At 43.2% G+C, this 23,353-nt stretch overlaps 2 protein-coding genes across 2 annotated transcripts; both read right to left on the minus strand.

Annotated features, from left to right (window-relative positions):
* Positions 1 to 894: 894 nt before the first annotated feature.
* Positions 895 to 12,981, minus strand: LOC121182052 (ceramide kinase-like). The gene is made up of 13 exons (XM_041038352.1): positions 12,633 to 12,981; positions 9,435 to 9,575; positions 9,020 to 9,142; positions 8,688 to 8,813; positions 8,538 to 8,604; positions 8,227 to 8,372; positions 6,912 to 6,986; positions 6,344 to 6,496; positions 5,873 to 5,978; positions 5,659 to 5,738; positions 5,324 to 5,529; positions 4,988 to 5,208; positions 895 to 4,883 (listed from the first exon to the last, which is right to left on the minus strand). The coding sequence occupies exons 1-13, from the start codon at positions 12,766 to 12,768 to the stop codon at positions 4,796 to 4,798; spliced, it is 1,668 nt and encodes a 555-aa protein (XP_040894286.1). The 5' UTR covers positions 12,769 to 12,981; the 3' UTR covers positions 895 to 4,795.
* Positions 12,982 to 16,001: 3,020 nt separating this feature from the next.
* On the minus strand, positions 16,002 to 19,770 carry LOC121182080 (zona pellucida sperm-binding protein 3-like). The gene is made up of 10 exons (XM_041038400.1): positions 19,617 to 19,770; positions 18,774 to 19,081; positions 18,481 to 18,599; positions 18,262 to 18,365; positions 17,935 to 18,112; positions 17,675 to 17,792; positions 17,513 to 17,595; positions 17,205 to 17,293; positions 16,528 to 16,620; positions 16,002 to 16,295 (listed from the first exon to the last, which is right to left on the minus strand). The coding sequence occupies exons 1-9, from the start codon at positions 19,756 to 19,758 to the stop codon at positions 16,556 to 16,558; spliced, it is 1,206 nt and encodes a 401-aa protein (XP_040894334.1). The 5' UTR covers positions 19,759 to 19,770; the 3' UTR covers positions 16,002 to 16,295; positions 16,528 to 16,555.
* Positions 19,771 to 23,353: the final 3,583 nt, after the last annotated feature.

Genomic DNA, 23,353 nt, shown 5'->3' on the forward strand with positions numbered 1-23,353 from the left:
GTGTGGTTAGTGACAGAGCTAGCATGCTAGCTGCTAACTGGTTGAGAGTGTCCGTAGAGTGTGGAGAACAAGAAAAAAGGAAACAAAAAGATATATTGTCTTATCATGATTACTGGTGTCAGTAACTTGAAACTAACCAGGAGTAATAGTAGCTTCTGGTAAATAAGGCCCACGGGGGAAAAGTAAATCTTTAAATCTGCATGAATTTTCATTTCCAGCTCAATTTTGTGAATTTGCACCACTAACCAATAGCAAGCTATCACAGTGCAGACTTAGCTTAGCTTATTAGCTGTGTGGCACCATCCAGTTTAATTTAACCTGCTCTGTCAGAGAACAGAGACATGGTTTACTGAGAGTCACGGAAGAAATGTCTTAAATAAACTGTGTGAATTTAGTGGGCTGTTAGCTAGCAAGATTGCTAACTTGACAGAACTTTTTTTTCAGCGATTTTTAATAATTTTTTATTGAATGTAATGATTTACAATCCCAAGACCGAAATGCCAGCAGGGAGTTAGCTATTAGCTTGCCAGCAGTTTATCAACTAGCCCTGCGAGACGTCACTATGTCACCAAGCATCTAGTGTGGCCTTTTTATAAATGTAGACGAGAAGAATAATTTCGCTGTGCCACTTTTTGGTGTAACCAAGCTTTTTTTGCCTGTACAATTTATGCGTGCAAAATCAGCTAGTAACACACTAGTCCAGCCAGCTATTCTGGCTGGACAATTTAGATACTGCGTGTTAGCAACTGAGCTAGCTAGGTGGGCTAGGTATTGGCTCACTAGGCCCAGTATGTTCCTGGCTAAATAGAATGTTAGTAGTTAGCTCACCGAGTATTTCACAAAAACATGCAAATGAATTCCGGTTTGATGCTAAATCAGACACTAAATCTATGATCATACTAAAACACAAACACTTTTAATTAATAATTTCAGCTGGCTAAATATATATAAATATTTTCTATCCTCTCCTAATTAAAAATCTACTTCGGTCATCAGTCATCAGCCGACCTCTGTGTGCACACATTTGGTTTGTTGTTTGGGGTTTTTACAGCAAACATCCAGACTGATTGTACATCAATACACAACGTTAAGAGATAAATCAACATGAGCCAGATGGCTGAGCTAAAGGTCTTCACAGATCCACTTTGGAACCAGTAATGGAGGCTCTAATTAAGACCCAAGTCTGGCTGATCAGGTCTGTGAGGGTCCTGCTGTATTGTTTCTGTTATACATTCATGGAGCATCATGCTATTGCCAGTGCTGGTGTTCACTCTGTTTGCATCAGGTCAGATCCAATGGATCAGGATTTCCACTGAATCTGGTGTTAAGTATCCTCAGGTCTGTTTCAAACCAGTTCTGACTGTCCTTAAGTCTCCTTTGGATGAGGTCTGTTCTTTCCTTAAAAATAAATGTTTGTGGGTTTTCCATGGGTCTGCTTTGGACTGTGTCCAACATGCTGGACCTGTGAAGACCTGTAGGCTGAGCTACAACTATCGCAGACAAACAGCTACATCGTGAAACCCAGGCTGGTATTTGGTCAGATTAAAACCAGGAGAAAGCTGAAAGATGATTGATCAGTGTTTTGAAAGCACTTGAGCTGCTACTGGTTCCTTCCTCCGTCAGTTTGAGTCCAGCTCGACGTCAGCAGGGAGGAAACAGGACTGCTGGTCAACAAACCATTAAACACAGAAAAACAAACAAACAGCATTTACAGTCTGACAGTCCAGTGCTGATACTCAACTTTGTCTGATTTGTCTCTGGATCAAAGTTAAAACTATTTTCCAGAACACTGACAAAGCTCCAGATGATTTCAGCCATATTATATAATAAATGTTTAATCTGTGTTTTTAATGACCATGTCCCCTAGAAGCTGTAATGTCTGCAATGTACTGATGATTTAGAGATTATTTGGGTCTTACCAATAGCAAAGCTAACTACTGATTAACACGAATCTAAAAGCAGAATATCATCATCAGCTTGTATTTTTAAAAACAATTAACCTTGTGGACACAGTGAACTGGCTACAGAGCAAACATCAGGCGACAACATTCTCAGAGCTGTTCACTCCGAATGTTTGAAATTAAAAAAAAAAAGAAAATCCTGAATATCAACACTGGACTTTACACAACAGCTTGTTTCAACACAACCAGGATTCACAAAACTTCACATCAATAACATGAACCTTCCACTGATTCAAAAAAATTGGTAACTGTTTTCTATAGAAGTGAAATAATCTGCATTTCTCACAGTGAGATAGATTCATTTACATGAATGAAGCAGTTTTCTTTTTGGACTCAAAGAGCAAATTAAAGTGTGAACCACATGACCATAAGTATGTAGACAGTCCTGCCCATGTGCTTAATTCCAGTGGTTCCTAACCTTTATGGCTTGGTGACCTTTAAAAACAAGGCTATTCCAACTTGTGACCCCTCACACAGGTTGTGTATGTCTATTGGCTGTGAGTACTTCAGATCAGATTGTTCTACTCAAATTATTACAACATAAACTCATTCAACATTTTCACAAGAGAAAAGTTCTGAATGCATCAGTTTGCAAAAATATGTTGATGTGTGGAAGGTTCAGGTGATTGTCTTGAGGTTTTATGGCCCAGTTCAGAACATCACACCAGAAAACTGAAGCTCCAGCTACAACTTCAGCTTGAAGACAGAATATCTGCACAGTTTGTTTGGTGTTAAAGCAGTATGTTTTCACATGATTTCCTTTGTGTCGCGTGTTTGCGCCAACTGAGTTCATTTGCATATCGAGCAGAAATGGAAGATTAAAAACATTCATGTGTGCGCTGTTCAGCAAACTCAGCCATGACCAGCTTGACTGATGCAACATTTTCTTGATTAACATTAACATTTAATATTTTTCAGAATTGTTTTTTTTCTAAATTGCTGGGAATTAATATGTGAAAAAATACAATTTCTTAGCTACGACTGAGCTCAGGTCTTCCTGAGAAATGACGGAAACATGGAGACAACACTGACGGATGTGTTTGAGAGTGTAACAGAAAATTTCCCACAGCTGAAGAACACAGACGGTGACTGACCGTCTGTGACTGACCTTTCCCTTCACATGCTGACAATGTGCATGAGATTTACGTTTCATGAATATGAATCAACCCCTGACCCATAGTGATCACATGGACCCTGGGAATGACTGGCAGGTGTCTGGCATCCCTAAACGTGTAACAGACGATCCAAAAATCTACCTCAAAAAGTGCAAATAGGCTAAAATTTATGAAACAGTTTCTAACCTACTTATATGCTGAATAAATACAAAAGCTCTATGTTCTTATCTGCGGCCGAGACCACTTAGGTTGAATCCGACACAAGTCCGAGTCAACACATCCAAAAGGCAGAGACACATCTGAGATGACACAAGAAACAAAATTGCAACCAAGACTGAGGCCAAACTTAAGCACTACAGCACTAATAAAGAATGAGGAAAAATACCAGTACAAGAAAAAATTTTGTGATCAAGTCAAAGTTGAGTCCAAATGAGGTGAAGTCCGAGTCAAGACCCCCTGAACTCTGACTCTTCAGTCTGGAGTTGAACAAGACAAAAGACTGTAACAGGTCAGACTAGTGGCTGTGACGGAAACAAATCAGAGTCAAAACGCCCATGACACCACAACAAGTCAGAGTCAGAGACTCACAAGACTCGATACAAAGTCTCAGTATAAACAGTCACGAGATGAAGACAAGTCCCGAATGAAAATGGCCAAAAGATTGAGAGAAGTCCAATTCATGACAATCATAAGACTAAGACAAGTCCTAAGGCAGGTAGACATGCAACTGAGACAAGTTAGAGTCAGGACAAAACACCCACCAGACTGAGACATGTCCAAACACAAGCACCTATGACATCAACATAAATCAGAGTCAAATGAAGTTCAAATCAAAACGCCAACAAGACCAAGACAGATCCAAGTCTAGACACCTACTAGACTTATACAAGTCTGAGTCATAACAAGTCTAGGTCAAAACGCCCACAAGACAGAGACAAGTCTGAGTCAGGACAAGTCACAAGTCCAAACTGCCTCAAGACAGAAGAAAGTCAAAGTGTCCACGAGAAGAGTCCTAGTCAAATCACCAATGTGGCTCAGAACAAGTCAGAATTTAGAGAAAAAGAACTTGAGCTTAAAACTGGACTTCAGAATTACGGATCATTTTACAGGCAATGAGATGCAGGTCAACATAAGCCAGGCAATGATTCCATGTGTCCATGTTCCTTTGACCTTTTTCCAACTATAGCAGTTGTTCACTGGTTACACGTTACGTCACTGTTACAGGCGAAACTTGTGACCTCAAAACATTAAGATCATCAAGTCATGAACTGAGTATTATGAAGCAAAAATACTGTCATACAGAGCAGGTCTCAGCTCCAGGACTGAAGTTCGATATCAAAAATACATCAGGTGCCAGACACCGAGCAACCATTCAGCTGTTCACACCAAAAACACCAACAGTGTCGCCCACAACAAATCCAAAATCTGAGGGGGAATCTTTACTCTCCGGGTCTCTAATTTTGTGCCTGTTTCCTACAAACAGCTCCTAGTTTTCAGGGAATTCATTTAAAGCTGTACTGGGTGATTTAAGGAAACTCATTTTGGCCGTTCAGATCCAGAAAATAAAGTTCACACACAGCAAATCCTGTAAAGTCTCCTGGTGAAGGATGTGATGAGTGCTGCATGACGACGGCGGCGGCGGCGGCAGTGACTCAGGCAGCGGCTGGAAACAGAAAGAAGACTCCAGTGTCTGACAGGGAATAATGGGGGGGCAAGGGTCTATATTGCACAGGGGTTGGTGAGATCCTCAAACACCACCGGCTCTTCGATCCCTCGTGCAAACAGCTTGATCAACTGGCAGTGCACTCTGGGAGAAAAAAAAGAAAGGAAAAGGGGTTTTTAAGAGAAATCTAACCTGGGTTAAAGTATCTGAAAACAGCAAAGTAGGAAAATCCCAGATGGTTGTGGTACCTGACGTCGATGGCCGCGTGGGTCAGGATCTCGCCGTCGCAGTTCCAGCTGCTGTAGGCGGGAGCACAGCCGCAAGCCGGGTGGTCTCGGCAGATCTGGCTGAAGATCTGGTGTTTGCCGCTCTCCTGCAGGTCCAGCTCCAGGTCCGAGTCGCTCTGGCAGTGACGTGGCATGAAGCGGAAACGCCGCACTCGGTGGACCTCGACGAAGGTCAAGTCAAACTGTGAGAGAGGAGGGAGACAGTGAGGGAGGTCTACAGAAGAACCAGGTGCAACTATAACAGGTGTTTGGATCCGGATCAGTTCAGTGAGTTCATTATCTTGCCCTGACTCGTACCTGGTCGTCTTTGCTGGTGTGTCGGAGGAGGTGTCTGAGGAAATCAAAGCGGGAACATTTTCGGACCAGAATGAGGTCAGTGGTGCCGTCGGCCAGGTGAGCGGCAGGTGAGAGGCCTTTGGGGCTGCGAGGACAAGCACAGCTCATACTGGCAGCGTTTATAGCCAAGAACTTCCCCCGGATTGTCCTCCACTCGCTGTCACTCTCTGAAACAAACCACCCCGCCCCCGAAGAAAAGACGGGTTTGACCTTTCTCACTGTTTCTGCTGCCAAACCTCTGTCACTCCAGGCTGTGTTTGGCTTTCCTTGAGGTGAACGATGATATTCAAACTCACCACTGTCTGATGCTTCATCCATCTCGTACCTCTCAGGTCTCTCTGAAAGCAGTTGACCGTTGTGCTGACAAACCACACAGCTGGAGATTTACAGACGAGCCAGTGCCATTAAAGAAAAACAAAGAAGGCAAAAATCAATCAGGCAACTGTTACAAATCAAATGTGTAAATTGGCAGAGGATGTTTTGGTTTTTTTTGTAGAGAATTTCTCTCACCCAGATCGACACCTGGCGGCGTCTCGCGGCGTTCCTATGATGCCTCTGGCAGGCAGGTAGGACACTGTTCCTTCGTAATAATGATGAGTCAGGAACATTTTCATACCTGCAGGAGTCAACATGAAACCAACTCACATGTTAAAGCATATGAGTGGGACAACTGGGGATCATTCATCATCAGAACACAGTCTGTTCATACACTCGTCTTTCATCTGTTACTGTTATTTCTTGGTTTGTGCGACAGTGTGTTTGTATTCTCACATATTCCTGTTGTTTTGTATGTAGCATTGTTTTTGTTCTGATACTGGTTTTGGAGAACGGCTCAACATGCACACTAAAGTTTTATTCTCAGTTTATACTCAAACTGGAACGTGTGCAGTCATAAGTAAGATGCAAATACAACATGGCATATCACAGATTTCCCCTCGAACCCTTCACACTCTCAACACTTCACACATGCTGTGTTTCTACCTGAGAAGTCGTATCTAGCTGGGCCCATCCATCTCTTCCTCTCACTGTCAGTTAGCACGTCGCCGTAGAAACCGTATCCCAGCAAGGAGACGGAGTATCGCAGGAACGTGTTGTTGTGGTGAACCGAGCAGACGTCCATCGGCTGGGAGTCTCCTGTGCACACACACACAAACACACACAGTCAACAAACTAACCTGGGATCATTTGAACGTGGTCAGGGGCCTGCCTATAGAGCGGCAGGTGCATGTTCAGAGCCTCTTCTATGGAACAACACTAGATGGCAGCACGAGACCGTGGAAAGCAAAGTGATGTTATTTTATATATAGAGCTTTTAAACATCAACTGATTTTCATTCAATTTGCTGTGACTGTATTGGAGGACAGACTGATATGGGCAACACATCTGGAGACATTTGGACAATATAATCCTGAGATAACAGGAGAAAGGTTTTACAGCGTCACAGTGTTGTTGGATTTGCAAAGTTTTATTCACGTTTCCTGTGTGTCACATGTTAAAGAACCTGTGCGGTGCTGAAATGATTCATGTGATAGTTGATGCTGCGACTCACCCACGATGATGTGCAGTGCAGAGGTCACGGGGTCGTTGGTGCCCACAGTGGCGAAGCAGATACAGTCTGTTGAACCTGAAACGAACAGATTGTCCATCAGAGGAAACGATGAGCTCAGAGCTGAGTCACTGTCAGTGGTTGTTCTCACGGACAATGACTTTAAGAATGAGGCGAAGAGCAGGGTTGATGGTACTGACAACATCAAATATTAACTGCACATTTTACAACAACCGCAACGCTGCACCAAGCACGCACATAGACACACACACACCTGGGCCAATCACAGCAGCCATTAATTAACCAGGTGAGCTGCTTCTCCTCTGCTGCTGCAGAGAGAATTAATGTCTCCCTCATGACTGTGTGTATTTATAGAGCACTTAGGCAGAACAACAGAAAACAAGGAGGAGGCAAACAAACTGAGGAACGAGGCCACAAACAGTACCTGCACTCATACCCTGATAACAGAGAGTGGAGCTCCCTGATTGGCTGTCAGCAGTTTACTGAAATCATATCAGTGTCCATCTCAAGGTCAACTGGAGCACGTTTTATTAAAGGTAACATATCTTTGTTTATACATTATGTAGAGATTAGCTGAACATATGTGATGTGGGGCTGTCACACAGCATTTCACTGATGTCTGTACACCGTAAAGATTTTCAGTCATTTACAATAGACTTTCAATTAAAAAGGCACAAAAATGAGTTGAAATAAAATAGATTTACATATAAATTTGTACATTTTTCAACTGTATTTGTGAGTATAAGTATTCAAACACTTTTTTATAGCCTTGTGCTGTTCTAGAACTATATTTTGAGTGATTATCTCCAAGGAGTTGTAAAATCTTTATGTGCATCTCGATCATATTTCTTGTATTTCCCAGGGTCCAGGCAGAATTATTCTTGGTTAAATGGACAAAATGAGGAGTCAGGCTTGAAGCTGAATCTGTGCTGAAAAAAAAGCCAAAATTAACCAAAATCAACTTAGACCCCAGGGGGTTAAACTTCAGAATGATCTTACTTCACTCATGGATCCCAGGAGCCCCCTCAGTGACCTTTATAACCTCTTCAAAGACCTCAGGGACCCCCTCAATGATCTTTTCAATCCCCACAACGACCTCTTCAACATCCTCAAGGACCTCTACAACCTGCTTAAGCAAACCTGACCTCTGCACGTTGTACACATACTGTAGGATGGAGGCTACGCTTTAATTCCATCATCAACAAGTCAAATGAAAAGAGTATCTGTTCATAGTATTTTTTATTTACGCCTGATTCCCTCTCAGCAGGAGTCCTGTCGTCCCATCAGTGTTTCTGACCTGCAGGAATGATTCCGATGCGAAGCGAGCAGGGAAGCAGCGTTTCATCTGGACAGTTTGGATCTACGCCGCCGTCGATCTGCGTCCTCCAGATCAGCCCGTGGATGATCTCGCTGAACATGCCGTCTCCTCCGACACACACCACGCTGAACCAGGGTCAGAGGTCAAAGTGAAACCATGCTAATTATCAGTATCACGCCCTGAGACTAACATGTTCCTTTCTTTTAAAACATGCGTGTTAATCTGTGGATCTGTAAATGAGTCACTCACTTTGCACCCTGAATTAATCTGAACCGTGTGACAAAACTCACCCGTCAAACTTCTTTAGCTCCGCCTCCGTCTTCAGGTGATCCCTCGCATGATTGGCGTACTCCGTCACTGTGACAGCAAACGCACACATACAACATGGTTAGATGTTTAATCCCTGACACAGGAAGCTGTAAAAGTAAAGTGGGACGTACCGATGACATCCGTGAAGACGCCGGCCTTGGCGAACAGCGGGGCGACCTTCTGCTCATAGATGTGTTTACCCTTTCGTTTCCCGCCATAAGGGTTGATGTAGACCAGCAGGTGTTTGGGTCTGCTGGCTGCAAACAACAACCGTGTTACAGACAGTTTCTGGGAACATTAACTTGTCATAGTGCGTTCACATATACGGACACAAAGAAGTTCATAATTTCCCTGCAGTGTAGCCGGAGGCTCTTAGAATCTGTCGAGGTATTCACAATGAATATCAGCTGTCACTGTGTGTGTTAGCGTGTGTTTGTCAGTGTGTGTCGGTGTGAAGTCGTACTGATGGCGGCGAGCTGTTCTCTGATGCTGTTGACCCAACGTTGACACAGCGCCCCCTTTGGACACGTGAAGGTGACCTCAGCGCAACGCCAGCGGTGCTGCCGACACCTCTCCACATACGACACTGAAAACCAACAGACACACACAGACACACCAAAATAAGTGCTAAGTGATGTTTTAACAGGTATTTTTCCAGATGTGTTCACTGAGTCTTCAGAGCTGTTTCCAGATGTTTTCCAGCTGTTTAATGTGTTTCTAAGGGTTTTTTCCCCAGACGATTCCACTATGTTAACAGGTGTATTTCCAGTTGTGTTTCCACGTGTGCCAACTGCATTTACAGGTGTGTTTCCAGGTGCGTTTCCAGATGTGTTTAATGTGTTTCCAGAAATGTTAAATGTGTTTCTAGGTGTGTTTACCTGTGAAGGCCTGCCTGCAATCCTTTCCTTCTCTCTCTTTGATCTTTTTCCAGCTTCCATCGTCTCTTCCTCTGCTGCTGTTCTCCTCCTCTTCCTCTCTGACAGAGATGATCTCTGACACTGGCACACTGTGACACACACCTAAACAACACACACACACACACCGTTTGTTAGCTTTATAATCCACCAGCCGTCTCTTGTACATCAGATTTCGGAGCCTCTCTGCAGCACGTGAACGCACCACCAGACAGCAGGTTAACTTCCAGTTTCAGGGTTTCTGCCACTGAGACCAAAATAAAATCACATGTTCCCTGTGATTCACATGATCGAGTGAGTGTTATTAGACAGTACAGATTACAGATGGAGAAAATATAAGCTGGAGCTGCTGACACAGCTTCACCTGTTGAAGCAGAAATTGTCATGAACTCCAGGTGTGAATAGCTGATCACTTGTATCTTTGGTTACCTGTTGGTCACATGACTCTCAAATCTGTGCCATATGTTCACAGGCGTTTGCATGAACATGTTATATCATGTTAACCCTGAGGGTGTGGGAGGGAAGCTGATGTATGGATCTACTTTCTGAAATCCTGTTTCCACAGAGACGAGCGGAGGAAACCTCAGAAACATAAGACGTAACGAGGACACACAAGCTGAGACGCCACAGTGGCGTGATGACATCAGCGGCTTTAACAGATTCTGAGCAGTCTTTACTAAATAATAATGTATAACCTGTACTGACATAATTCATCTCCTGAGTTTAACAGGTTCAGAATCTTAGTTTATCCTGTTCGGTCATAAACCAACAAAGTACTGAACAAATTACATTTTAACCTGATGACGGGTGTGGATGAAAAGCTAACGGTCAAAGTTTTTAGTTCGGAGGGAACATGAATGCAGCAGCAAGTGAAGGACTGGACCTACAGACTAACGTCACCGTCCACACACACACACACACACACACACACACACACACACACACACACACACACACAGACAGACAGACAGACAGACAGAGACGCTGCTCGCACAGAAAACAATAAACCACAAAAAACAGTAGCTGTGGCCTCTTGTCATGTTGTTAGTTTCACCAATAAATGATTTCCCCTCTTAACTCTTTACATCATTTCATAAGGTTGAAGGCTTAAAGGGGATTTCCACAAAAAAAAAAAAAAAAAGAGGGAAACAAATTCAAACAAAGTTTCAGGAAAAGTCCAAGAACTGAAAACAGATTTGTGCATCAGAAATGTGTTTTTATTCTTTCTAAACTAATTAGCTGTATATAAAGTGGGTAAAACCAGCTGCATCTGGAGCAGCTCGGACAGCAAAATGCTGCTGAAGCATCGATTACTCAGGATTAACAGTAATAATGTCCAGTATAATAATACTATAATAAATTTAGCTGATAAAACTTTCGTACTTTCACTTGAGAAGGATGTTAAACACAGGACTTTTATATGTAATGTAGTATTTTAACTCTGATGTATTGCGCCATGGTGTACTGTGCACTTCCACAGCAGCAGCAGCAGCAGCAGGTCAGACATTAAAGATTCATGAGTGAAACACAATCACAACACAAACCCACACACTGCTGCCTGTTTCAGGGTTACACACACACGCCATGGCGACGGAAACACAAAGCCATGTGATGATGATGACGATGAACAGCTGGACTGTGATCAACTGAGACTCAGAGGAGACAGGATGGAGTCGTCACTGACACAGTGCAGGTTTTTTCAGGTCCAGGTTTCCTGCAGTCTGGAACAGTCTAGTTCACGTCCTCAAGACAACGTCTCCCTGCTGGACCGTAAACACCTTCTCTCTTTGCAGGTCGGCTGCAGGTGAATCCTCGAGCAGCCTCAGTCTGATCTGAAACTTTCCTGCTCTGCTGCTTTTAATATTCAAATGGCTGGTTTTCCCACCACAGCTCACCTGTCTGACTGAGGACACACCTGCAGCTGGACAGACCGTTTCAGACGCAACCAATAACCAGAGAATTACACAATTTTACATAATGTGATATTCCATGTTTTGTGTGCTCCGTCAGATTGTGTAAGTTTGTTTTCTCTGCAGAGACAGAGCATAGTTACTGTATCGTCTTTGACTCCTGCTGTTTTCATGCATCCAGCGGACACTATTGTCCCACTGGAGTCGTGTTTGTGTCCATGTGGTGAAGCCTGAGTCTGACATTCACTCTCCTTTTAGCTCTTTTCTGGTGACTCATGAGAAAAATCTCTGGCTAAATGTTGTTTATCAGAACTTTTTTTTTTGGCCTGGTTATTTGAGAACTGAGACTGAACTCAGTGGTAAAGTTAGAACTGAGAGTGAGTTAGAACTCACAGGTAGTCATGTGATCCCCCGTTGATATGAAAATATTGATTATAGATGTTTAAAGTTTAGAACTGAAGGACATATTCTTATTTTCCACCACTGACTGGTCCAGAGAAACAAAGGACAAACCTCTGACTGCATCATGATAATCAGTAACGTCCTTAATACCATTAATGTTCTCAGAGGAAAGGAGAGAACAGAACAAAGGAGGCCCCACAACTGGGCCTGCCAAGGACCTGCACATCAGCAAATCCACCCCTGCTGCTTTCCCCGCTATTAAATTATGTTGTCGTTTAGTTCTTTAGAGATCAGGGGGCCCTGATCAGAGCCTCTGTATGAACAGACTGTTCACTGTTCTTGGAAAGCTGCAGAGTTATAGTTATAAAAACACAAAACCACCACAAAGAGCCACATACTGACAGAGTCGATGAGCTGTCTCCCTAGAGGCAAAAGTTATAACTAATGTCACCGTTTACAGCGGCAAGAAACTATATTCAGCACCCCTGGAACTTAAATTTAAGACTTTTCAATGACTTCTAAGGCCTTAGAAACCGAATCCCTGCCCCTGCCTGCAGCCTCACTGTGACCTCCACTGATTGTGTGTCAGACTGGATGTGATGCGTTATGTAACCGGATATCATGTCTCACTTATTGCCACAGTCCAGACCACATCTTGTTCTGTCCTGTGTGTTTCTTATATGTTATCTACAGGCCCAAAGACCGAGTCTAAGTCCAACATGTCCCCTCTGATCCTCTCTGTCCTTTGTCTATCACGCGGGGTGTTAAAGGCCGACGGACGGACGGACGGACAGACAGACAGATAAAGATCAATACATTTGAACAGACAGACATATTATCCGGGTCTTACTGGGTCGGAACGGGTGGTACACCGGGCTGGAGATCCGTCTCTTCCAGGTGAGCAGGGACCGGCACAGACTCACGTCGTACGCGGCGTTTCTGACGCGCAGCTCGGACAGCAGCAGCAGCCTGCTCGGTCTCTCCATCTGCGTCTGTCCGTCCTGCTCCGTCCTTCAGCCGGCTGAGGAGGCAGCAGCAGCCCGGGGATGGTTACCTCTGCCCGGGCATGTTCTGCATGTGTGTCCGGAGAGGTTCCAAACCCCGAGAATAAACGCCTTGAATCCAGCGGTGATATCAACAAACTGTATCCGTATAGCGGTTCAGCGCTCGGGCTGTTTTTTCTGACAGATAGCGGTTTCTTACCGGATGTAGGAGGGGCCAAATGGTGCGTTTGAGTGCTGCCATAAAACTCGGATTAAACGATTTCTCGTAAACTTTTTTGGAAACATTAAGCATTTTTCATGAAAACATAAAGGAAAGACTTGTCATTTACACAAAAAAAGCTTAAAAGTCAGTTTTAGTTGTTGTTGAGTGGATTTAAAACCCCATTTGGTTACAGTTTTCTGTAGTTTAAATTCTTTTGGCTTGCAGGCTACGTTTTTTGGTTTTTATGCGTTTTCATTTGCTTTCTGCCTGAAGGACTAAAATCTTAAATGATCTGGATAGATAGACTTTATTAATCCCAACGGGAAATTAGTTTGTCCCAGCAGCACACATACGCAACAAACACAGTATAGTTATAAATAGTTATAAATAAATAATAGAATAATATATAATAATCATCAGAATTGCATGCCTCTATGTTTTCCTCTTTGTAGACATATATTAATAAAACATAATAACATAACATGCTGCACCAAGTTTCTATCTCATTTCTCTCTGTTAAGGTGTTTATGTAAAAAGCGTAATTGCACATGAAAGCACCACAAATCTGTTGCGTCCCTACGTCATCGCGTCATTAGTAGCGCAAGGACATTTATGATTATCAGTTTATAAAAGGTCATTTGCTGTTGGTATAAACTTGCTCTAATTTGGCCTGTTACAGTTATTTACCTGTGTACCTTTGTTTTATAAACTGTCACTTACTTTTAAAACTTCGAGTTGTTCCTGAAACATGGAAGCGAACGCGCTCCCGATGCTGACAACAGAAACGCCGGAAATAAACACCTGAAAAATAAGGGCCAGCGTTGCGTGTCATATCTTTTGGTTGAAATTGTCTTCTGTCAGCTCATTTACCTCATTCGACTTGACTGTGTGGTTTTCCTGTAAAAACACATTTCCCTTTTTTAAATAAAAACAAAAAATAGTTATGTGTCTTTTAGATGCTCTGACAAACTGAAGATTGTTATTAGAACCGTTTTCAAAGACATTCCAGATTATTTTGACATTTTCCTGGAAAGACAGTTCCAGGTTCTCCAGGGTGTTTGCAGACTCTTCTCGTTCCATTTAAACCTCAGAGACAGCAGGGGGAGCTGCTGCTGCACACACTGCTCTCTCTCTCTGTGTGTCTGTAGATTCAGACTTTATTCATTTCTCTGACTGGTTTAATCTGTTTCATTTGAACCAATACAGTTTCAAACTCCTGTTACACTCAGCTCAAAGAGTTTTAACTGAATCTGAAGTCAACAGCCCGATAAAAGATGAAAATGCAGATTTTAGATTTCTGATTTACCCGGACACCAGCTAAAAGTCTCATCTTCTCTCATGTCCCTTTTGATTAAATCCATGAAGGTTTACATGATGCCCAAAAACCTGGTGCAACACCAGACCAGCTGATTATTATTATCATTATTATTATTATTATTATTATTATTATTATTATTATTATTATTATTATTATTATTTTAAATCTGTTGTTGATGATTAGTGTGGTGTTGGAAGCAGATCATTAAAACTGGATTTTCTCTGAATGAAATTAATTTAACCTCAGACCCTCAGGAGGCTCCCTCTGTGTCTCTGCATTGTTAGAAATGTAATTTCCTGTCTTCGATGAGACACTGACAAATAAAACTCTTGACATTCAGCCTGTTTGTCTGCGGTCTGTCCGTCCTTGTGCTGATTAAACTGGATCTCAGATGGATGCTGATCAGGTTTCTACAGTTGAGGCTGATTTCGTGCAGAAGATGAGGTGGAAGTGATGAAGATTCTGGTGTTTTATTGTGGAGGGGTGTTTGATGAGAGGAAATCAGAGAGCAGGTCAAAAACACAGAGCTGTCAGTCGGTTAATAATGACTATTAAATCTCCACCTGCAGGATCATCAGAAACCAGGACCGGGTCTACGCACAGACGGATGTTCCTGTCTCACCTGTCATCAACCTGGATGAGTTTTATCCACCTTTGAGGATCTGAATCTGATCATTTGATCATGATCCGTGTTCGTTTAACACGTGGACGCAGGATTTCATGACATCATGACTACTCTGGAAACCAGTTGTGGTCCAGTAGAGCTGCACAGTGTTCCCCTGTATTCCCATTTCAGCTCCAACTGTGACTCATGTAACACTGTCTAAGGGAAAAATGAATGGGATTTTTACCTCTGGATACAGGTGCTTAAGATAGCTCCTCCCCCACATCACAGCTCTGTCTGTAACTTTAAGACGTCAGACTTGAAACCTCCAATGCAAAGATGGTGAGGTGAAGTTAGAGACATCTTGTGCCCAGTAGTTAAACTTTTGAACTGAAAACCTTTTTATAATTATTTTGTGGATTCTGGATTCTTGAGCAAGGGGGAAGGACAACATGTAAGTTTTCAAACATTTTTCAACTAGGTGATATAACTTTTTTTGTGGAAAAACTGTATCAGACACATTATTATTCCAAGCGGAGTACACCTCTTAGAATCTGGAAGGGTCTTTAGGAAATTACAGCTGTTACACAGTTGCTCAGCAAACCTGAAAACTCTGAAGCCTTTTTCTCAGCTTCACTGTGTCTGTACTTTCTCTCTGTAGTTCGAGTCCCACGAGTGTAGACTGCAAACTTTCTGCAGATCGACCACTGCAGACATGAATTGGTGCTGATCAATACATTCTTCCTGCCAAATGGGACAACAGCACCTTCTGTGGTTGGAGTGGAGTGATGTACCCACATCGGGCACAAAAAAAAAAAAAAAAAAAAAAAAAAAGAAGAAAAAGAAAGAAAAGGCAATACAGGTAATCCTCAGAGAGTTCAAGCATTCGCTGGTGAGGAAACATGCCATGGACAAAATAATGTGAGCTAACTTGTTGTCCTGGATCTTTGGAAAATGTTTGCCATTAGTTTTCAGAGTTAATTAGTAACGTAATGAATAACTTAGTCAATGACAGAGACTGCAGTCCATCACTTAAGGAGACTTTTATTTTGAAGTCTATGTTGTTGAGTTTGACCCTGTGACCTCTCAGTTTGAGGTCGTCCTCTTCTCCTGTGAGAGGCAGAGCTCAGAGACCGATGAGTCCAACAGGAAGCTCTCCTCCGGCCAGTGATGGATGCCACCGCCTGCCTCCGACTCTCAGGCCGTGGCGGGGGAAACGAGGTGGCTCGTCGGTGGAGGAAGAGGAGGAGGAGGAGGGTGTAGGTCATGGTTATATATAGAAAACCATCCTGTCTATGATGCATGATGACACGGCCTCTCTTGCTATGTCCACTCAGTTGTTATCAGCTAAAATGGACGACGGTGGAGGTGCAGAGCAGCCGTCCCTGCACATTGATCCAAGAAAAACGCCACAGCATCAGATCACTATAACATCAACACAGTAACAGGTTAAAACTTCCCAGAACTCGTGGGCAGAAAATCAGGAAGACTGTGGGTTGTTTTCTGACCTAATTACATTTACTTTTAACGTAAAGAGGAAATGGTCATTTATGTATTTGGTAAGCCGCAAAAATGTTGGTCCATGTCAGTAAAATGTTGCTTTAATGCTTTAATCACATTTCATTAAAGCCGAGTTATTTGTTTTTCAGCGTAGAGGCCTCTCCTTCACTGTGATTGGTCCAACAGTTGTTTCCTGTTCCCACTGAGCACCTGAAACACACGACACCAGCTCCTTAAGGTATATATCACAACATTGCAGGTACTGGATGACTGGTACATAAAAAAAAGAACAATTTCATTTGTGGGGTTAATTCTTAGATTATAATATGTTAAAGGTTTAACATGTAAAGTAAATATAAAAGCCATCTCTTAGTTTGAACCTTTAATTGGAAAACTAAGGCTTGGCTTACTAAAGTGTAAATTAGGGGATAACTTTGGTTTTATTTGGTTAAGTTTAAATGCAGCTTTTCCATCTTAGAAAGAAAAATTAAAAGATAAAAAAAATCCATTAATAATATTTTAATAGATTGAACAGTAATATACTCAGTTAGCTAACCTTGAATTCAGTCACATGAACACACACACGCGCGTGCACGCGCCTTTGTGGCAAGACATTCTTTCACACAGCCATTCATTTGCACGTCATTTTAGGCAAACATGTTGGTAAAGACACTCAGAAAAACATCTTTACTCTCTTATTTTTGATGCTGTTATTTTCTTAACTGTTGATTCAGTTCAGCATGAATTCACATGGAGTGAAAGCCACACCCAACCAGCACAAACCGTCCACTTACCTGCTCCGGTTAGGTGACTCTGGCTTCCTGTCCCACAGTCTGTATCACAGCAGGAACAGGCGTGATGGCTGCCACTAGCCTCCGTCCACCTGTCAATCACAAGCGCTTACTCCTCTTACAATTAAAAATGTGTGGTACATGAAGTAGTTCCTAAAATTTCTGACTATAATTTAAGTGGAGTATATGCAATGCAAAGCACAATGTCAGAGTTGAAATCAAAATAATTTAAACCCACTGAGGATGATGAGACATATGTAGTGTTTGCAGCAGAGAGAATGATGGGAATTGTAGTGCTGGCGCTGTCTCACCCGTTGGAGAATGAACAGGCCTTGTTGGTGGCATCAACAGCTGCAGCAGCTGCCTTGGCTCTCAGACTGCAGGTGATGTAGATCTGAAGAGGCATAGTGAGAGTTTTAAATCAAAGACTTTTAAATAGTAAAAGCTAAAAGTCCAGAGAGTTTGACACTCACCACGCTGCTGTTGTCCTGGTGGAACCTGAATGTCTCCACCTCAAACTGCAGTCTGTCGTCCTGAGACCGAGGCAGGAACCGGGAACTGGACCCAGTCAGCTGACTGTCAAACAGACACCTGAACGCAACACAGAAGATTGTCAGACAGGGACCTGAACATAACACAGGACAGGAAGACAGAGCCCTGAACATAGCACAGAGCACCAACATGAGAAATCTGAAAATAAAATGTGAAAACATCAGCAGCACAGTGAACTGACCCTTGGTTTCCCAGGAAGACGTATCGAGGGACGGTGTCAATGTTCGGGACCACGGTGGCCACGCAGGTGTCCACTGTCACTCTGAGAGGGACATGATAAAACTGTTTGACAGACACTTCAAACTTCATCACGTCTCCGAGCAGGAACTGGGCTGATGGACGAGGGAACTGCCAATCATCTGAGACACATTGAGGCTTTCTGTTACAAAGACTGTCCGATTTTAAAACTAACGCTAAAAGACTTGACGTAAAAATATTACAAAGGATCGCAAAAGTTTGGTTAGTAAAAGTACTGTGATGTGGACATGTACCAATAGGACACACCCACCAGTCATGAGTCTGAGTGAAAAGTAGAGACTTTCCTCCGAAGCTTTGGTGCCACTGAACGGAGTCCAGGTCGGTTTCAACAGCCCACTGCTCACATCGTGCTTCCTTTAAAAACAGCAGAAACCTGAAAACACTTTGTTTTCTAAAAGCAAACGCAAAACAGACACTGAAATGACTGAAACACAAACGGGTTCAGTGGTCAAGTTATTGACAGTCTGACCTCTGGTAGTGACACTGGATGGTGACAGAGACGTCTCTGGTTCGGATGATGGGACTGTCTCCCAGAGGACTGGGGGTGTAGATCAGTGTGAAGACGTAGACGAACGAGTCCTCGGACATCTGAAATAGAGTTTACTGGACACCTCAAGCAACAGACATGCAACATGTCAAGCTATACATGTATTTGACACTGTATGAAATGGTCAAGTGTCTTTGCAGTTATGAACCCAGAGAGAACTCATGTTCTGAGTTCGACAACATGTTCTGAGTATAATGATTCTCATTAACCCTCACCAGCAGCTGGCTGCCACATCCGTGCAGCTCCGACTCAAAGACCAGGACCTGAGCTTCAGGATCCTCCCCTGTGGCAGGACACCCTCCCAGCGTGACGTCTGCAGGCAGGACTGGCTTACCAATCCCCAGCAGGTCCTTCTTGGCCTCTACCCGGACAGAGTTCTCCCCACAGACGGCGCTGACGCTGTTGGCTGCCACCGGAGCCTTCAGCTCAAAATCTGGCGGGAACCGAGGCTCCTCCTCAGCCGGCGGCTCCGGAAACTTCCAAGATAATGGTTCATGGAAAGACTGCTTCTCCTGCTGGACAGCTGTAAATAAAGTGGAGCCTGGAAGTTGATTCTCAATCATAGAAATTCAGCTTTAAATCATTGCCACAATTAGCTCTGTTTCCTTATCACCACTAAATGATGAGGTGATTGAACATTACCAACAATACATTTAATATATTTATACACTGTAAATTTATACCAGGAGTAGTTGTTACAATAGCAACACAGGTTCTCCTGTTCCAGCTGGTTGAAGAAAACAGAAAAAGGATCAAGTTTCAACATGTCCCCTCAGGTGATTGATCTCTGATCTGATCTCTTGCATGTTTGATGCTGAACTCAAAGACAAACACTCAATCCAAAGCTTACACTCAAATATTAACACTTCTTCTATTCTTTAGTGAAGCTGCTGGTTTTCAGTGACTCACATACCTCTGGACACTGATCATTGAACCAGGAACAGAGAAGAGTTTCACTGTCAGTGTTTCTACTGATCAATATTGAACACTTCAGCCGGTTCATCAGAGGAGACAATGATTGCTGTTGTATCGGTCCCTCTGATGTGGATCAGGTCTACCTGCTGGTTCTTGGACAACAGGTTGATCTGGTCCCTGGTCTCCGACTGTGCCGGCTGCAGACTGAATGTTCCAGTTTAGCTCCTGAGCTGCTGCTAAAGCTCCACACAACAGACAGAAAAAGACTCTCATGGTCAACATCATGTTATCACGTTCACTTTGTGTTTCCTCTGTTTGAAACACACTCACCTGTGCAGCAGGTGGTTTTGTAGAGCTGACGTTTGGCCCCACCCACTATCTGATGGACCTGATGGTCCCCCAGCTGTGCCTCGTTCACCTGCTCCAACCTGCTGAGACTCAAACTGGAGTTTCCAAAGATCCCAAGATGTTCAGGCTTAATTTTGGGGACAATGGTGTTCTTGATCCTGAGAACACTTGTGGTAAAGTGCTCTTAGAGTTTCTGCTGTAACAAAAAATAACAACAATAAAAACAATGAAGCCCCTTTATACTTACATGCTTTTACATTAACCCAGAACACCAACATCTGTTCCTTCAAGGATTAGAACAAAATAATGTGATGAAATGTGATCTAAATTTCTCTTTGTCCTCATCATGGAGCACTTCCAGACAGGGAGGACAGGTGATGGTAACTCCTGTCCACACACTACATGTGTATATGTACTCTGTGTGTGTGTGTGTGTGTGTGTGTCACAGACTAATTAAGGTCCTGATGGAGTTCATCCTGTTAAAATTGTTTATGAATCATTGGAGGCAGAAAAACGTGCTCTCCCCCTGTGTCCTCCACAAAAATAATTAGTCCAGCCAAGGTCACACTAACACTCATGCTCACACTGACACACATAGACACAGACGCACACACAGACACAGACGCACACACAGACACAGACACAGACACACACACACACACACACACACACACACACACACACACACACTGGTTTCCTGGTGATGGAGGTCCTGAGAGGGAAGACAGGAAGAAAGAGAGGAGAGAAAAATGAGAAGAGAATGTGAAGAAAACAGAGAAGAAGAAGAGGAGGAAGGAACTGAAGAAGGAAACAAACAATAATCTATAATGTATAATGCATATATGTAAACATATATAGGCTCTTTTATGGACATATAAGAACTCTCTCTCTCTTTCTGTGTGTGTGTGTGTTAGCATTAGCGTTAGCTTATGGTCATTTCTCTCCATTCGTTTCCTGTATAAACAGCAGCAGCCTCCTGGGGCTGTTAGCTGCTCACCTTCACTGATATTAATGAGCTCTCTCTGCTCATTTCCTTTATTTATTAACTGCTAACAGCCAGAGGAAAAAGGTGTGTGTGTGTGTGTGTGTGTCTGTGTGTGTGTGTGTGCGTGTGTGTGTGTGTGTGTGTATAAATGGTTCAGTCGTTTAAGTTTAATGTCGTGTTATTTTTACGCCGACGTGGCTGTTTTTCCTTTTGGTTCTGGAAAACGAAGCAGTTTGTTAATGATGATGATGGCAGCGAGTTTTTGGGACGACCTTGATGAAGGAGAGTTTTTAAGGCGACAAGAAGCTGCTGCGACAGTTTGGTCACAGGCAAAGGGACAAAGATACAGAAACAACAACAGCAGAATTAATAACAAGACCAACAGTGACATTAATAAATGCTTTTAAGCAGCACGATTCATGCAAAATCAAAAAAGCCACAGGAAAGAGAGATATTCCATGTTATAGGGTGATGAGTTGTTTAATGTTTTTGGAAAAAAAAAAAACTTTGTCACTGTTGTTGAGATTCATTTCTTTCCATGCTCATGTCTCTTTTCTGGTTTTGGTCCACAGATGATGAATCCTACTAACTCTCACTGATCCTGTGTCTCTTCCTGTATCTCCACCATGACATTCACATTTCAGACAACAAAACTTCCCTTTGAGAACACACAGACACAATCAGACTTTTATTTTGCTCTTTTTATATGTTGTAGTGTGTGTGTGTGTGTGTGTGTGTGTGTGATGGTAAACATTTCAGAGATATGGTGGAGGTGAGACAGCTGCTCGGACAGACGAGGTCAGAGGTCGTCAGAAGACCAGCAAGTGCTGCTGTGGAATCTGCTGAGTGGCGCTCTCCCTGACTGACCTCTGACCTCTAGCATCCATCCCATAATCATGTCCCTGCTCCCTGCCGCAGACCCCTGTAGCAGCAGCTACAGTTTGTCATATTAAGCACTTTACTGCAGCTCAACGCACTGAACACACAAATGTAAAGAGACACACACATTTAACAGTCTGTCAGTAAACGCAGCTGAACAGTTCAGTTTCCTTTCAGTGGATTTGACTGCCTAGAAATTTCAGGGTTGAGTTTCATAGAGAAAGCTTGTTTGTTTTTCCCTCCCTGGGTGCTGTCTGCCAGGCTTCACTGATAAATGAGGCATCTCACTCTTATGTAAATATCCTCCTGCATCAGTTCTTATAAATCTGTATTTGTATTCGTCAGTGTGTGGGTGATATGGTCCTGTTCACCTGCAGCTGGCTGTGTTAACATGATGATGGTGACAATCACGTCGCTGTGGAGAACAACTCTCATCAGTCGACTGAGACAGTTTCACTTTGCTCTTGTTGGATTTCAGGGTTCTGGTCTGTGACGGTCTCCCTGTCCGAACCCTCAGACTGTTTGAATCCAGCTTTTTTTAAGGTTCAGACAGGACGTGGACTCAGATAAGCGTCTCTGTCCGTCTGATCTTCTTGGCGCCTTTGCTGTCAGCTGGAAGATGATCAGTCGGAGCCGATCTCAGTCTGCTGGATCTGGCCTGTTTGGAAGCGCTGCAGAGGGATTGTGGGTAAGGTCTTGGGCCGGTCAGTGAGGGATCGGCTGCTGTAATCGCGTTCAGAGGACTCAGAGTGACTCTGGCTGGTAGAGAAGAGTGGAGTCGGACTGCAGAGATGTTTCCATCAGAGTAAATCCCACACTGCATCTCTCTGCTGAACTGTGCATGATGACTTTAGTCAGGGTCTCAGGCAGGCTTGGACCTCCTGGTTAACAACTTGGACCAAGCAAAAATATCAAAATCAAATATGCGCTATCCTGGAGGCATCCTGCTGTGCGTATCACCACGTACAGTTGTTGGAGACGACTGAACGTGTGTGCGTGATCGAGTTGGGAACAATTTTATTTATTTTAAAACATTTATTTAGATTGTTGCTGTGCGTCTCTACAGGTTTTACTGGTCCTGAACTGATTTGGAGATAATTTAAAGTAACGGGTCTGTTCTGTTGCTGCAGCACAGTGTCTTAGAAATCACAGTTAACTGAACTGTAACACTGAATGCTGTACATTTTGAAGAACACGTTATGCAGACTGGATTAACATAATGACCTGCTACTGCTAATTAACGTATTTGGCAGGTTGTAAATACACTGAATCAGTACAGTTTCAATGAAGTGTAAATGAACAGGTTGCGTCTGAAGTCACTGTGAGCTTTTTCTGTCTTAACCCAGACCAGGATCTTTCCCTGACCTGAACCAAGAGCCACGAGAGTCTGAACAGAACCAGAAAACAGGTTGTTTATGCCGTTTTCTGGTTTGCCGGTTGCAGAGGGAACTAACTCAACTTAATAAACTCATAAAAGAGCGGACAGAGACAAACTGTCTAGCTGGGATCTGTGTTTGTGTTGGTGCCTCAGTTGTCGGAGCAGAGCGAGTGTTCTCTCTCTGTGAAACTTGGATTTCTTCAGGCGATTCTTTAAACTTTTCTCGTATCTCATCCTGCAGACTGAGCCCCCCCTCTCTCTCTGTGTCTCTGAATGAAATGAAACGAGGA

Source organism: Toxotes jaculatrix, chromosome 5, assembly GCF_017976425.1.
Source record: "Toxotes jaculatrix isolate fToxJac2 chromosome 5, fToxJac2.pri, whole genome shotgun sequence".
Classification (NCBI taxonomy): domain Eukaryota; kingdom Metazoa; phylum Chordata; class Actinopteri; family Toxotidae; genus Toxotes; species Toxotes jaculatrix.

Bases quoted from the DNA above. Each gene is read 5' to 3' on its own strand.
- LOC121182052 (XM_041038352.1), bottom strand. From the start codon at position 12,768: ATGGAGAGACCGAGCAGGCTGCTGCTGCTGTCCGAGCTGCGCGTCAGA. The intron at 9,576-12,632 runs GTAAGACCCGGA...TGTGTTGTTTAG, and splicing joins GTACCACCCGTTCCGACCCA to GTGTGTGTCACAGTGTGCCA. The intron at 9,143-9,434 runs GTAAACACACCT...GTTGGTTTTCAG, and splicing joins TTGCAGGCAGGCCTTCACAG to TGTCGTATGTGGAGAGGTGT.
- LOC121182080 (XM_041038400.1), bottom strand. From the start codon at position 19,758: ATGATGTTGACCATGAGAGTCTTTTTCTGTCTGTTGTGTGGAGCTTTA. The intron at 18,113-18,261 runs GTGGGTGTGTCC...AATGTGTCTCAG, and splicing joins TTCACTCAGACTCATGACTG to ATGATTGGCAGTTCCCTCGT. The intron at 17,793-17,934 runs GTCAGTTCACTG...TGTTGCGTTCAG, and splicing joins GTCTTCCTGGGAAACCAAGG to GTGTCTGTTTGACAGTCAGC.